Source organism: Arvicola amphibius, chromosome 5, assembly GCF_903992535.2.
Source record: "Arvicola amphibius chromosome 5, mArvAmp1.2, whole genome shotgun sequence".
NCBI lineage: Eukaryota > Metazoa > Chordata > Mammalia > Rodentia > Cricetidae > Arvicola > Arvicola amphibius.
The window spans coordinates 34,232,721-34,248,961 of record NC_052051.1 but is presented as its reverse complement, the minus strand read 5'-3'; the positions used below and the strand labels follow the sequence as shown (position 1 = coordinate 34,248,961).

Sequence of the window (16,241 nt, the reverse complement as noted above, 5' to 3'; positions counted from 1 at the left end):
AATGCTTCACTCCAGAATAATGACCCCAGACCAATTTTTATGTAAATTAATCAGAGCTGTGGCATTAGCTTGAGCCAAACTTAATTACCAGGACTTCAAGAAACAATCGTGTGATCCATTTCTGAGGAAAAGTGAATGGATTTGTGGATTATCTGTTCTAATGCCCCTCCCATTAGTGCGGGTGATTGAGTTTGCTGTGCGGGAAACATATACATAAACTGGGACATCCTTTGTGTTCTTTCCTCCCCTCCACCAGTGGGATTAGGTCAGAGGGTGGTAGGGATTCTACTCCTGCTGAATAGAAAGACAAACAAAGCTGGCCCCATGGGGCCAAGAAAGCAGGGAGGAACAGTGAGCTGAGTGGCCGAGAGCAGAAGGGTTGAGAGCACAGCACACAGGGACCAACCAGGTGCAGGGTGTGGTGCAGGAGCTCACCCTTGGGTTTAGAACATCAGATCCTGGCAGGCTGTGAGTTGAGCAAACAGGGTCATTCTTGAATTTCAAAGCTGGAGACTTTATGTCACCCTCAATTTCCACACCACATTTCAGGGGGGAAACAAAAGAAAGTATAGATTTCTATTCAGGAAATGATTGCCAAAATATACCATGCACTCAGGTGCAACTGGCCAAGAATGGAGACAGACAAAGAGGGCAAGGAGGGGACATATTCCCTCCAAAGCACTGAAATGGCCTTTCATCTTGTCAGTGAGGGTCAAGGCAACCCTACTATTGACCCAGAGCCTCTCATCCCCACTTAATCAGAGCCAACTTTCTCATCCCAGCATTAGTTGGAGTCAGTGCAGCCTGGGGACCCTCAGGAGAGAGAATGCCTCTGCTCCAGGAACACCCTCCTCCTTTTACATCATTGTACAGAGAAACCCAGACCACATATAATGACTTAAAGGGCCCAGCAGTGGCCTGGTGTGATGAGTGCATTTGAGGGTCATGTATCTGTGTTGGCAGAGATTGAGAACGGCTCCCTCCGTTATCAGTGAAGGCCGGTTTCTATCAGATAGACTGGTCACCATCAGGACATAGAGGAATCTAGGAGATTGTCTAGTATCAGAGCCATTTAACACCCATGAATGACAAAATTGAGGCCCAGAGAGGTTGAGGTTTGCAAAAAGCATCTATTTAGCCTTAGGCTAGAAACAAAATTATTCGAAACAATATGGTCTGTAGCATAAGGCTCTTACTTTGTTAAAGAATGAGGAGTAAGTAAGTTGTAGTCCCTGATGGCTATACAGACTTTGACAAGTGATATAACAGAAGATCAGCTCAAAAGACAATTATTGTCAGTGTCACATGCTATGTGTTGGGAAGGAAGAGGTGAAGTTGAAGTTTTACTCAGTCAATCAACATTTGGAGATGCAGCTTCTTCTCAAAGCCTCTCCTTCATAAAAGACAAAAAGGTAGTAGTCCCTGCCTAGGGAGTCTGAGACTGTGTGAATGTGTGTGTGAGTGTGTATGTGCATGTGTACATGAGTGTGTGCATGTACGTGCATGTGAGTGAATGTGTGGATATGTGTATGTGTGTGCTTGTGTGTGTGTGTGTGTGTGTGTGTGTGTATAAACAAATCAGTGGTTTCTCTTTTTTAAAAAGAAACAAGGTTTAACTACAAAGGAAATGACAAAGAAAGAACATTTCAGCTGTTTGGAGAGCGTGCTAGGGGGCTGAAATGAAAGAAGGAATGTTTAGGCAACAATGAGTGAGCCTGTCATGACCACAGTGAATACTATTTGATTTAACCAAAAGACAAAAATGGGGGGGTGTAGAAGGAAGCGGCGGGGCTGCGTCCCGCCACCCGGCCGCCGGCTAGCTTTACACCCGAAATAATTACTCGGAAACTGTATTCTTTTAAACACTGCCTGGCCCATTATCTGTAGCCTCTTATTGGTTAATTCTCACATCTTCCTTTAACCCATATTTAGTAATCCATGTAGCACCACGAGGTGTGGCTTACCAGGAGAGATCTTAACCTGTGTCCATCTCAGAGAGGAGAATCATGGTGACTGCCTGAAGCGTCTCCCCTCTCTTTCCCAGAATTCTGTTCTGTCTACTCCACCTACCTAATTTTCTGTCTCTTAAAGGGCCAAGGCAGTTTTCTTTATTAATTAACCAATGAAAGTAACATAGACAGATAACTCTCCTCCATGGGGCGGGGTGGGGGCTCAAGAAAAAAAGGTTGTATATGGTTAAAATGTCTAGAGGTCAAGAAATACAGGATTAGGAGGAAATAACTGAATTTGGCTAGATCCATTCCACACACACATACACCCCCTACTCCTCCCATACACCTGCTACATACATATGCGCACATGCCCACCACATACAACACACACACACGCACACACTGAATATATCGCCCATAATATATATCTGTCTCCTGAAGCTACCATTTCAAATTCCTCTTCACTCACTACTTTAGCTTTCTTGATTACTTTTATGTAACTGTTTGATATCAGAAACATTGGTGTGTCTACCACTGCTGTATCTTCTCTTTTCTGGTCTCCACTCTAGGTGGTAGTATTGTCATTATATTCTTGGGTGTAGAATTTTTTTCTAGTTGTCTCAATTTCCTGTTCATTAAACCATTTCCTTATCAATCATATCAGTCATGCTATGTGTTGCTGAAACAACAGAAACACTTCCTGTTCCCTTTGCTTATCTGAACATATACTTCCAAAAGTATATTCACTTAGTGCAATCCCCTTTTACATGCTTTGGATTTTCAGGATTTTATTTTTTATTACTTTTTAAGTGTGTGTGTGTGTGTGTGTGTGTGTGTGTGTGTGTGTGTGTGTGTGCTTGAGTGCAGAGCCTGTAGAGGACAGAAGAGGGCATCAGATCCCCTGGAGCTGGAGTCACAGGTGGTGCTGAGCCAGCAATGCTGAAAACCTAGCCCAGGTCCTCTGTAAAAGCAATCAGTCCGTACTCAACTGCTGAGCCATCTCTCCAGCCCCTGTGTTTCAATGGCTACCCGGGTAACATGTTTTCTAGGAGGCAAACTGAGAAACAGACTCTTTACTTTCTGTGTGATTTAATCTTTCTCTCCATGCAACATTCTGATGTGCCTAGTTCATGCTTATCTAGAGAAGATCTAGAATCCAAAACCTGTGGTTCCTTCTTTTTAACAGAAATGAAGTTAGTGTCCTCTCTCTTCATTCCTTAAGACTGATTTTATAAGCCCAATTTTAGAACTTTGCATTTATCCTTAATAAATGTCCCTTTCTCTCACCTTAACAAATGTTTCTGATTTTATCAGTCAGTATATTGCCTTCCTTTCTACTGTCTGCTGTCTAAAAACCATCTCAAAGTGATTTTAAAAATTAAACAGTTGGAACTCTGTTTGACATCCTGGAAAGAACTTTTTCTGTTTGGGATGCCCATGCTCTTGAAACTGCGGACATTCTGAGAACAAACACTCATCTATTTGTGGACATCTATCCCAATACTTGACATAGCCAGTGCCACTGGCACTTAACATATGGCATAAGGAATGGCTGCTCATGTGGCCACCAGCTCTTTTTTATACTCAAAGGTGATAAAGATGAAACTGGCCTGAAGACTTTTTTTATTGCTTCCTACATCCTATCAGATGATTTTTATGACCAGGAGTAACAGGATACCATCTAAAGAATGACAAGAACAAATACAGCTCTTATACATTTCTGCCAGAGGTAAAAAGGGAACAGATTCTTTACCATACTGTTTCATATGATCCAGTAAACCTAAAAATGTAATTCCCAGTAATTTAGCAATTTCACTTCTGGGTAATGGTCAGATGACACGAATAGATGTTTTCACAAAGGAACACACTGAAATGTTTTGGCAGTCTTATTCAGAATAGTCCCCAACTGGGCATTATTCAATCTCATATGGTATCATGTCTTCAGACAGCAGACTAATAAACATCAAATAGGAATGGTCAATTGATGCATACAAAAAGTGGGACTAATCTTACACACAACAAATACTTGAAAAGAGAGTTCTTTTTAAAAGAGCCTGTAGTTTTGCTTGTGTAAATTCTAGAAGCAAGCAAAATTGTTACCTGTTGAAGAAGAACCTACTGGAAGAAGCCACTGATGTTAGATGATGATGATGATGATTAATATTATTAATGTTTTGAGACAGGGTTTCTTTCTAGCTCTGGAGCCTGTCCGGGAACTAGCTCTTGTAGACCAAGGCTGGCCTCAAACTCACAGAGATCTGCCTGCTTCTGCCTCCCGAGTGCTGGGATGCTAGAAGTGTTCTTGATCCCAGTGAGATTAGACCTAAGATAGTTAGGTGAATTACACAAAGAGTCATGAAGCTATACAACTGTGACTTGTATGTCTTACTCTATGCATGTACATTTTAAAATGTCATACAAAGGTATTTGCAAGAAAAGCATAAAGAGAAATGGTGTTGTCGTCAGTCAGAGCAGGTAATGTATTTAGAAGGCAGAATGACTGTCACAGTGCTTTCCCCAGAGGCTAACTCAATGAGTAGAGATAACAGATGGGAAGTGCTTCATCAAACGCAGAGTCAGTAACTTACTGGTGCATGCAAGTCCTGTAGGCCAGGGCTTCATAAGGGTTAGCATATATACGTTATAACGGAGATCTTGAAAAACAAATTATGTAAGTTAGAATTCTGTATGAATAGAGTGAAGCCAGAAAGCATCTAACAAGCTTCTAGATAATTCTGTTGTTGCTGGTCAATGAACCATAATTTGGGAATGAATGAGGAAGCATGAGAGGAATGGAGCTTATCCAGTGGAAAAGGTTGTGATCAAATCCACATTTTAAAAGTCCTCTTTGCTAATAATTTAAAACTTAGACAACACAGGAAGAAAGAAAAGAAAGTTCCAGCCTTGTATACCCTGAGCCAGAAAAGGGGAAGGAAGATGGAAAAAGAGGAAAGAAAAACATTTTACAGAGCCATCAATCCTCAGGGAGGGCATCACTGAACATTGGGAATGATGGAACAAAGTTATCCAAGACAGCTTGAGGGTTCTAACTTCAGCCAACACATTGGTAAATAAATGTTAATGTTCATTGTTTTATCAGATCTTTTGATCAAAACTGCGCTTAGGAGGAACGGATGTCATTAAAATAAAACTGGCTTTGTTTTGTTTTGTTTCTGATCTGTATTTTGCTTGGGGCTTATACTGGCAGAGAAGAAACTTAGAGGAAGAAGTGTGGTGGCTGGTCTAAGAATAAACACATCGAAGCAGAAGATGTAGGACCAAGGGTTATCTAAGTCAGTATAGCCACAACAAAAAATAAACCCCTAAACTACTCAGTGGCTTTCAATAAGGCTCACCCACCTCCGCTTGTCTCTGCTCAGGATCAAGAGCACATTCTGCTCAGCGCAGGGAGCTGGAAGGAACTTGCAATGGATCTTAAGCTTTTGCAAAGATTTACACAATGTCCCCCCTCTGACATTTCTAAATCAAGATAGGCAAAAAAAAGACCTGATGTAGGGATGCTCCACTACAGGTCATGTTGTCACAAACAGAGGAATGTAATCCTTTTACAGGAAGAAGTAAGGACCAGATTAAAGAAAAATGTCACCCCTTCCCTGCCCAGGGATGTACGAGGGCAAATATTTCTAGCTCTCCTGTATCATACTAGTCCAAGGTCTAGACTTATGTTTTTAATTCAACAGTTAAATATCCTCAGCATAAAATCTTTCATTAGCATGAGGTACAAATGAACAGATTTTAATTTCCTATCTTAGTGAGTATTTAAATACTCAAAAGCCTATAGAGAAGAAGTCAGGTGATGTGGGAGAAAAAAACAGCAGTTTTCTGATCTTTTCTACATTCAGTCAAAGTCTAAAGGGGGTTACTGAGCTATTATGACATCCTATTCCATGTGCTGCTGATGAAGGAATGAAGAACGGGTATGTTTTAATTTGGAGGGGGTGATCCTAAGTATTCGAGATCACTGTATCTTAAAAGACACCTAATCTAACCCATGGAGTCCAGAAAATAACTCTACAGTTTCAGACCTTGCCGATTGTTATCTACCAGTGTCCAATAGATTGATGAGCTGAATACTAATTGTGTGTCAAGAAAAGAGTAGAGTTTGTATGTTTACCCAAATTATCTGGATATGCCACATAAAATAATTGAAGTTAATTTAATTATTTGAAAACCGGCCTTAGTGCCCTCCATTTCCATTTTAAAACACTTTTTGTGGGAGGCCTTTAATTCCAGCACTCGGGAGCCAGAGCCAGGTGGATCTCTGTGATTTCGAGACCAGCCTGGTCTACAGAGTGAGTTCCAGGACAGCTAGGAGCTAGAAGTGTTATACAGAGAAACCCTGTCTTGAAAAGAAAGAAAGAAAGAAAGAAAGAAAGAAAGAAAGAAAGAAAGAAAGAGAGAGAGAGAGAGAGAGAGAGAGAGAGAGAGAGAGAGAGAGAGAGAGAGAAAGAGAAAGAAAGAGAGAGAAGAGAGAGAGCAGAGAGAAAGAAAAAGAAAGAAAGAAAGAAAGAAAGAAAGAAAGAAAGAAAGAAAGAAAGAAAGAAAGAAAGAAAGAAAGGGCCTCTGAAGGACATTTTTTGCTTTTCAGACCTGGGATTAAAGCTATGGACATGCATATCATATTTCTTTTCTTTTTTGATCACTGTTGTTACAGGACAAGAGAATGAGTCAACAAAGAGCGAAGTAAAAACTGAGACAGAGTCCCCAAGCTCATCTATGGAGACAGAAGGTACTGAAGCCAGAATATATTGAATATTATTAGCAAGAATGAGATGAAATTGTAAACTATGCCTTCTCTGTAAGAAGCATGTGTATGTGTGTGTGTGTGTGTGTGTGTGTGTGTGTGTACGCGCACATACACACTGTTGGATGGTGAGCCAGCATCTAGCTTTGTGTAAGTCTTGAATCTTTGAAGCTCACAAAAAGGCTTTCTGCTCTATATCCGCCATGTTTTCTCAATAATTCCCACTTAAACATTCTTGAATCTTCTTCTGTCTTCTTACATTTAGAGCTTCCATCAAACCAAGAAGATGCCACAATTGTGGAGCAACCAGAAGTGATTCCCCTGACTGATGATGACCAAGAAGAGCAGGAAGGTGGAGAAGGTAGGAGTCCTCCTAAATTAATCCATCACAAATAGAGAGGTTCTGTGGGCATCTGCCTGGAATCCAACTGCCAAAGCTATCCTTCACCGCTATAGCCATTAAAGGGAGAAACGAACTCACCTGTAACCTCGAATCTATTTTTGAAATTAGAGTAAAATCCAGAAGTGGTAAAGGTATTACTGACAACACTGCTCTCCTTCCCAATAGAATGTAGATGTATTTGTATTAAGATTTCATTTAAAAATTTGAAACTCTGGCATTGAGAAAGTCTGTAAGAAATCCAAATCATGAGATAGAGAAATGAAGTCCTAGGGAAAAGGAAAAGAACAAATAGATCAAATATTTTACACTGACTTCACCCTGCCTTCCTTTGCATGGTGATGATTAAGGAAACATAAGAAAGCGCTCATCCTCTGAGCATAATAAATCGCAAGCCTTGTCTGCTAATCTGGGAATAGAGCAACATTGAATCCTAGTTAAGAAGTAAATTAGGTCACAATGATTTCTGCTGTGATCAGTGATATAAATAATTTATAAATAATAAAATATTGGGCAAAATAAGATTGTATTAAAGAAATTGAATTAAAACAGAGTAACTTAGTATTGATGGAAGAATTGTAAGAGTCTGACTCCTAAACATCTCTTTTAAACGTCCATGAAATAATTAGTTACACCCTCTCACAAGTCACAGTGCTCTACGCAAGTGGGTATCTGCAATCGCAGTCACAGCGCCATCACTTGGTAGACTTTGTTTACGGAATGCCACAATCAATTTTCCTTCCAAATTAAAGCACGGACATGATCTCAGTTGTAAAATCAGGTCAAGTTGCAAGTACAGCTTCCAAGTTATGAACACCCCTTGGCAGGAGCATTGACGTCATTTAATTGCTGAGCTCTAGCAGTAATTTTGACTCTTAAAAATCCACTCCATTTATATCCCTGCACTCTTCTTCTGTGTCTTTGCTATGTTCTTCTCAAATTGGAATAAGAGTTCAGCCTCGTGACACCATGTTTGTGGCAAGTCAAATGAACGGCGTGGGAGTAGTTTATCTGACAGTGATAAGAGAGGATCAATACAGCCTTCACTAGATTCACATAAATACTGTACAAAGCTAGGTAGAGGAACTTCCCAAGCTTTCAGTTCTACCACTAAAGCAGTACAGACACAGCACTTGCTCATTTGCTTCACCTTTCTCTTGAGGAAGTTGCTTGTTTTCTTACAGCGCCTGCAAATGCAAATGGATTAAAGAACACCAAACAGCTTGTACATTCTCTTCTTTGTAGTGTGACCCTCGGAGGAATCCAGCGTTTGCCACAAAGTACCCTACTATGAAACTTTTCTGTAATGATTGAAAAGTTAGGGGCTCACTTTCCCCCTCCCCTTTGTAGAAGAGGTAGCCAACCCTCTCCTGTCGGTGTTGGAACAATACATGAGAAGCTAAGGGTAAATTGGGTTCTATATTTGTGACAACTTTCTTTGAGTTTTTACAGTAAAAGGGCAGCTCCTGTGGGCTTGAATTAGCCATCTTTTCCCTTCCTGTCTATCAGTTATTTACAGGCCATACCTTGAACATTCTAGAGTTTAAATTGAAAATACTTTTGAATGTGTTACCCTGTTACCTTATTCTTTGTATCAGCAGAAAAGTGTAGAGCTATTCTGTTACTATAAGAAAAGTGCTTATGCTGTACTTATGTTGCTAATAATAACACAGACTGGGTAAACCGTAAGGAAAAAGCTCATTTGGGCTCACATTTCTGAAGATATAAGACCGAGGGGCTGAAAATGGTCTTCTAGCTGGCAAAGTCCTGAGACAATTCAGGCATAACATGGACAGAGGCAGGGAGTATATGTGCATTTTGTGTATGCATGTGTATGTGTGAGTTTATATGTGTCGTTATGTGTGTGTGAGTGTGCACATGCTCATACACACATGCCTACTCTCTCCCTTTTCTTATAAATTTCCACCCATTTAAATCCTAACAGTGGGGATGGAATTTCAACATGTTAAGTCTTGGACGATACCCAAACCATAGTAGCATCCAAAAAAGAGAAAAGCAAGGTAAACTAGTTTACTAATAAATTAGTAAAGCCGGCTGAGGCACTTCCATATCAATGACAACTGGGTGACATCGAGGAGTTGTTTAACTTATCTCCATCAGCCTCCTCATCTCAATGATAGTAATGACCAAAGTAACTGACACCCTATTTGCAATGAACATTTAACCAATAGCATGTGTCAAACAATTGTAAAAAGTCATGGCACACAAATTACTTAGTGTTTAACCCAATTTGATAACTCCATGATAAAGCAAAGAGACTCCAGAGGAAGTTCTCCAAGGGCATCCATTGCTTTCCATAACTATCAGAACCCATAAAAGTTTCACATATACTACTACCTTCAGCAACAAATAATCACTCACATTTGATTGACAAAACCATATTATAAAACCTTATTATAAAAATGATTGTAGACTGTTTACCTGATGAAATGGTAAATGGTACCCTATATAATGGAACTATTAGTGGATGAGAGGGCACAAGAGTTCTGTCACCTATAAACTGGATTTCTTGGGCTGGGCGGTGGTGGCGCACGCCTTTAATCCCAGCACTCGAGAGGCAGAGGCAGGCGGATCTCTGAGTTCAAGGCCAGCCTGGTCTACAAGAGCTAGTTCCAGGACAGGCACTAGAAACTACAGGGAAACCCTGTCTTGAAAAGCAAAACAAAACAAAAAAAGATCTCAATCTTGTGTTTCAGAAGTAATAATCAAACCATAATCCCTGTCTTCTAAGCAAGATGCCATTGAATTATTGGTAGTTCCCCATAAGGAGGTCAATGAGTAAATTCAAGGTGCTTACATTTATTTTGCTCTCTTTAACTTCAAATAGTTATTCAAGAGTCTGGTTTGAAAACATTTTAAGATTCTGTCTTGATCTTTTGTGTAAATTCATGAAGGCATCTCTTAATAGGAAGATATGCAGATATATATCAAATTAAATATGAGCAAAGTAAATTAATATCCTAATTTATTTGTAGAAAAATGCTCTTTGTGGTTTAGAAAACTCTCATTCTCTTTTAATATGAGAATCTTTCTACTGAGGCAGACAGTGGTTCCTTTAAGAAATGAGGAGAAAAAGGTGCAATATCCTTCATTCACTTTGCATCATTTTATAAGATTAGAAAATGTAGATAATCTTCAGGACATATCTTCTATGGCTCCCAGGTGTATGAGCACAGATGTTGCAACATTAAGATTTGAAGTTAGCTCTACCAAAATATGGATTTTTTAAAAGAGGGAAAATATTCAGCAGAATCTCATGCTGATAAAATTACACAATAGTACAATGGACATCTCCCTGGGAGACCTGAATGACAGAATTTTCAACAGGCAGAAAGTGGAGGTTCACATATGGCAGCTCTCCTCAAACAGCCATATCGCCTCATCCTAAATGAGCCCTGGTTTATGCTTTCCCAGCAGGATCTGCAATGCATTTAAAATTTAGGAAAATAGCATTTTTTAGGTTAATAACTAAATAGGAGAGAGGTATAGGAGATGCTTGCTAAAAAGGATCTCATGTTTTGTATAAAATTTTACCCCTCATCAAATTTAGAGGTTTTTTGTTATAAAGTTTCGATGATACCAACATGTATCATTATTAAAACAAAATTTTCCATCTTTACTTAGTATACATGTTGGACTTTTTATTCAAGGTTTACCCAGAGTGCAGACATTTGCTCTCAATTATTTTTCTTAGAACAATTAATTAGTACACTGTGGATGGAACAGCAAGAGTTCACCTGCTTATTTGAAGTTGACCAAAATTGCTTGGGCACTTCAAGTGTACTAAAACCTTGGGACTTCGTGGAGATAGAAGCTTATGGACAGGAATTCCGGCAAAATGATGTTTGTGAGCCCGTGATGAGCATGAATTTTTGTTTTAAGGTTCACACTTTCCAACTGGTTAGTAGGACCATGAAGCACATACAGGAGTCACGTCATGTGTTCATCTCTTGTGTCCTGACTGTGTGACTGCTGGTAAATCTTTTGACATCTAAGCATTTCTAAGGTAGGAATCAGAGACATAGACTTAATAATAAAATTACAAGATTTCAATTTGTTCAATTTTCAAAGAAGGCCAACTTTGAAGGACACATTCTTGATGGAAAATGTCTGATAACACTGAAATGGTGGGATTTCTCTAGTTTTGCTTACTTTATTCCATTGGTGAAAATACAGAGCCTCCTAGGCCATTCACAAAGATGGCTAGAATAATAACATTTTACATTAGGATCCACCAAGAACTGGAAATCTAACTTACATACATAAGTGAGGAAGTATGCCATTCTGCTTAACTTTGGTTTATACAAACTGTTCAGAACCACCCTTTGTCATCATCACCCCCTCCCCCTTAACAAACACAGCAACATTCTGTGTTGCTGTGGTGCTCCTCTGGCCACTGGTGCATATTTCAGTGACTATATAGTAAGCCAGCCACTTACTCTTCTGCTGCTTACCAGCCTGACCCATTTGAGGTTTATGTTGTCTTTAGAGCACCACTTCTCCACTTTTGGTGTTGTCCATTATTGATGGCATCCCCACATGGGTGACCATATTGTCTTGTCTTTCCTTGGAAAGTACCACCTGGATCTGCAATGTAGCCTCATGTGAGATCACTAACATGGGGGGTCCATAGCCAGCCCGTGCTGTGCTAATGATAACCAGCTTGCTCGGGTTTTCTTTTGACTGGTGAAAAACACTGCATAAAACTGAATACTGCACACTACATAGAACTGGCCTGGGTTTCCATCTCTACATTGTATCTTGCATCTCGGATAATAGATTAACTTCCTGGGACTTCCAATTTCAGGCACCCTGTGTTTCTTCTCTTCAAATGAACTCAGCTGAGCAGGGCTGTGGTTCTCAGCTTCCCGGGGGGGCACTTTTCATTCCAATGACTTGTTTCTGTTCTTCCATCTCTCTCTAATCTTACTTTACAGCCAGAAATTTTCAACTCAGATTTGTTTTAAGATCAATTTTACATGAAAAAGGGTTGGTCCCTGTGTAGACTCGATGTAAATTCTGAAGTGTTCTATGGAATTCCTTGTATGTGTTAAATACATTGAACATAAAATTAGAATGTTTTAACCTAAGTTCTAATTTAATATTATTTTAAGGTTGCTTTCAGAATGTTAAACTATTTTATGTTTCACATTTAAACAAACATGCACAGAATAGGAAATCTATTCATTCTCAATAAAAGCATTGATATATGTGTGTGTGTATGTTATGTATATAATATATACATATATATATAAGATATATATATATAATATATATATACTGTGTGTGTATGTGTCTCTATAAACATAGAAACTGTCCAAACTTTCTAGTCAGTTGTGATCATGATCGCCTTTTCTTTTACATGTTACAAAACTTTGATTACCCCTTTCTGTGTCCCTGACACTTCTTCAGAGTGATACTGTTTTCATATCAGGTCCCAAGCATCTGACACAACACTCACACCTTTTTCCTTCAGCTTTACCTTGGTCTTCACCACAGGGTCTCCAGCGATTGCTGGACCTGCCATGCAGACACTCCACCCCTAGGACATCCCTCATCCCTCAAGAAGCACACTCTCAAAAGATGTGTGTAAGCTTAAGTGGGTGCTAGCACCAGGCTTGCAATTGATTACTAGCTGGTCCTTGTCTGAAGACTCCTCTAAGAACGCTCCAGCATCCAGCGACATTCTGCATCCTCTTTGTCTTATTTTATCTCCTCTCCTTTACTCCCCTTTTACTAATTGCTGTACTTCATTAACAGTTGAACTTGTTAGTATGGTGTTGGCCCGAGGCATGTAATTCTACAACTGTGAGATTCGTGGAAGTCATTATCAAAATCGAAAAGACTTGTCTATCCCTAAGTAGAATTCTAACTCCAAATGTTAGGCTTGTTCCTTTCTGAATTATTAGAGTTCTGAAACTCCATATATAAAGCACCCGAGTTCTTATCACAAGTAATGAAAAGATTAATTTTTATTTGCAACTAAATCTAATATTTTATAATATATTATCCTTAAATATTCCATAAAAATAACTTCCTCTAAAGACAGCAAGCATAAATTATTAGCATTTGGTGACACTGTGTTTAGATTACTTCCCAGGATATTTTATAAGGCTGAATTGCAATTTCCAGAAAGATAAAATCATGATCATCAGGCAAAATTAAATGCCTGCAAAGGATTTTATTTAAATCATTGGTTAATAACAGAAGCAGAATCACATTAAAACCATATCAGGAGAGTTTTTGAACTGTGTATCTATAAAATATGATTGTTATAGCCTATGTCATGAAGTACAGGTAAATGAATATGGGTATGGATTGTGGTTATATAAATAGGACATTTGGGATTTTGAATTCTGAACATCCCCCTTCAAACACAGCTCAGTAGTGCTGAAGTTTTCAGGGAGGTTAATGTCAAAAAGGACAAAGAAAGACAACTTCTCCTTCCACCGTGGACATGTCATTGCCATTTGTAATGAAAAACCCATCTTTATTGCTAGGTTTTCTATTCATAAACTTCTTCTACTAGATACATAAAATAGTCTATTCTATAAAAAGCCCAATAACCCAGCACATGAGTCTAATATTGGATTATCCCACAATAATACTGGGTGACCGCTAAGCATCCCACTGAGATGGCACCAGGAATGCGTCTCTCTGCTCCACTGTAAAACCTTAGGCATTTTTTTAACAGTATACTGAATATAAAATTAAGATTGCCATTTTAACCCTTTCATCCACCTCACTGAGTTCATGTTAGTTACCTATTTGGCATGTAAACCATACCACGATAGAATACTGAGTGTGGGGGATCAAAAATGTGAGCCTATCTTGTCTGAGAGTTTCAGCTTGCTCAAGGTTGTTAACAAGTGCAGCTACACACCCTGACCTGGGGTGAGATTACTTAGTAAAACAGCCCAAACAAGTAGACCAACTCCACCCTGACCAAAGGTCAGAGAATTCTTCTCCTTCTTTTGAATTGGGTTTGACGTAGGGAGGGGCTGCCTTCAGGGTACTTGGTCTAGGGTGGGTTCACTACTTTTTTCATGAATTAATGGCTTGATGTCTCAAAGTATTGAAGCAAGTAACTGTTCTAGTTGTCCTTTGTATCTAAAGCAGTTTTTTGCCTTTCCCCCCTTGTCATATTGGAAAATTAAACGGGTGATTTCAGTATGCACTGGAACTCCCTCCCGGTACTAGCCTATGCTTCTGTTTATTATGTTCACTCTCTTTACTTATTTTTCTAATCCCCATGCCCCTGCCCTGGTAAGTGGTTTACTTGTCGAAGCTGGTCTCCGACAACTGAGGTAGTGTTATAGGTTATTTCAGGAAAGGACAATAGCTTTCGGGGACTTCAGAGATTACAGCGTCCCTGTTGTCATTTTGTACCAAGGACAGTTTTTTTCAATATACTGTACTCTATCCTGGGCACATGCCCACCATATTGCTACACTGTGCATATACTATATATACAATAAACCTATGTATTTTTCTAAGAAGCCTAGGATTTAAGATGTATTATTATGTAAAAATCAAATCTCATTAATGTAAAATACAATAGCTTTTATTGAATATTTATTGAAAATATTCTTCAAGACCAAACAAGACATGGAAGCTTATTATGTTCACTTTAAGAATGTGTCACAAGAAAATTTTAGGTTAGATAACGTACAGCTTGAGCTTCATCAGATTAGAGTCTTCTGAGTCACTTGTAATCAGCCAACAATATCTGTTTGTTTCACATAGTATATTCCTGTGTCAATAAGACCTTCAACGGTTCAAAATTCAAGGGAATTTCACAAAGGACTTATAATTCATTGGTTTCTAAATCTCCTGAGACTTGATGCTGTTACATAAAGCTAGTCTACTTTTCTTGCTTCTCTTTAAATATCAGTGGTAAACCTTCCATTTTAACCAACTTTGTCCCTGTCTCACTACTAAGGTCAGGGACTTTGATCCAAACCATTGCAATTTTTTTCTGTGATTTTTGGTAGTTTTGGCAAATATGTAATTAATTCTATCATCACTTCGTGACCAATTACAATGTTGACAATTCAGTGTTTAAGAGATGTTAACAAATGAAAATAAAGAATTTGTACTGTAAAGCCCAATATTTATTTCTCAATGGAATTACATGGAAAGTAGACAAGGAAAACCTTATTACAGGCAATGTAACCAAGTAAGGTTCTTATTCTCCCTGCTAGCCAATACTTACTAGTTGGAGCTCCTTGCCAGGACTTGGGTTCATGGTGACCCTACTGGACAAATACATGTTTGATTCATGCATTTGCTCACTTACTAATTCATTCATCTGCTCAGTACTGATTGTGTAATTTGTGCCAGAAACTATGTAGCTACTGCTATAGAGATTTGCATTGGTATGGATTTTGGTTTATTGATACAAATTTAAGGTCAATTTTGTTATACTGTGTATATGTATATTTCTGCTCTTGATTAAGGTATTGTGTTTGTGCAGCTCATTTGAAAATTTAGTGTATAATTGGGAAATATAGTTTAATAGATAACTATCTATAATGGTCAGGCTTGTAGTCAAGTTAGTTAGATTTTTCTAGATGTACAGAGATGTATTTCAGATGGACAGGGATTCTTCAAATCTTTCAAAGACTGTAGAATATGGCATTTAAAATGTTTTAAGAACTTAGGACTTTTCATGACAGTGAGACACATCTGCTTCTGGCAGCACCAATTGCTTCAAGAGAAAGTTGGGCATCGAAGAACTCCTTGTTGGAGTTTGTTAGCCATTTAGGCAAGAAACTGCTCTTGCCTGGACTGTTTGATGAACTGGACATGCAGGACTCATGGAGAAATGACTGCTGAACTTGCCTAAAGGTGAGACTGTCCTTCAGGGTTCCTACTTCATGAAAGAATCTGCTAGACATTCTGCAGGGCACAGAAGAAAGTGGCTGACAAACTGCCAATATAGGCAAAACTGTCTTTGAAATTTTTTGCTTGTGGAAAAGTCTGCAGTATACTATGGGCCTGTGGGCTAAAGACTGGATGCCCCAATGTTACAGAAAAACTTTGAGTGACTGCCCAGGCAGCAAGATGTCTCTGTCAATTCTAGACTTTTGGAAGTTGCTTA

The 16,241-nt window shown here is 39.0% G+C and overlaps 1 protein-coding gene across 1 annotated transcript in view; it reads left to right on the top strand.

Annotated features, from left to right (window-relative positions):
* Macrod2 (mono-ADP ribosylhydrolase 2) overlaps nt 1–16,241 on the top strand; it is a 1,850,149-nt gene that overhangs the window by 1,780,702 nt on the left and 53,206 nt on the right. Inside the window, exons 15-16 of the mRNA XM_038330425.1 lie at nt 6,628–6,702; nt 6,983–7,078. Of these exons, the coding sequence (XP_038186353.1) occupies nt 6,628–6,702; nt 6,983–7,078 (171 nt within the window). The remainder of the gene's footprint in view (nt 1–6,627; nt 6,703–6,982; nt 7,079–16,241) is intronic.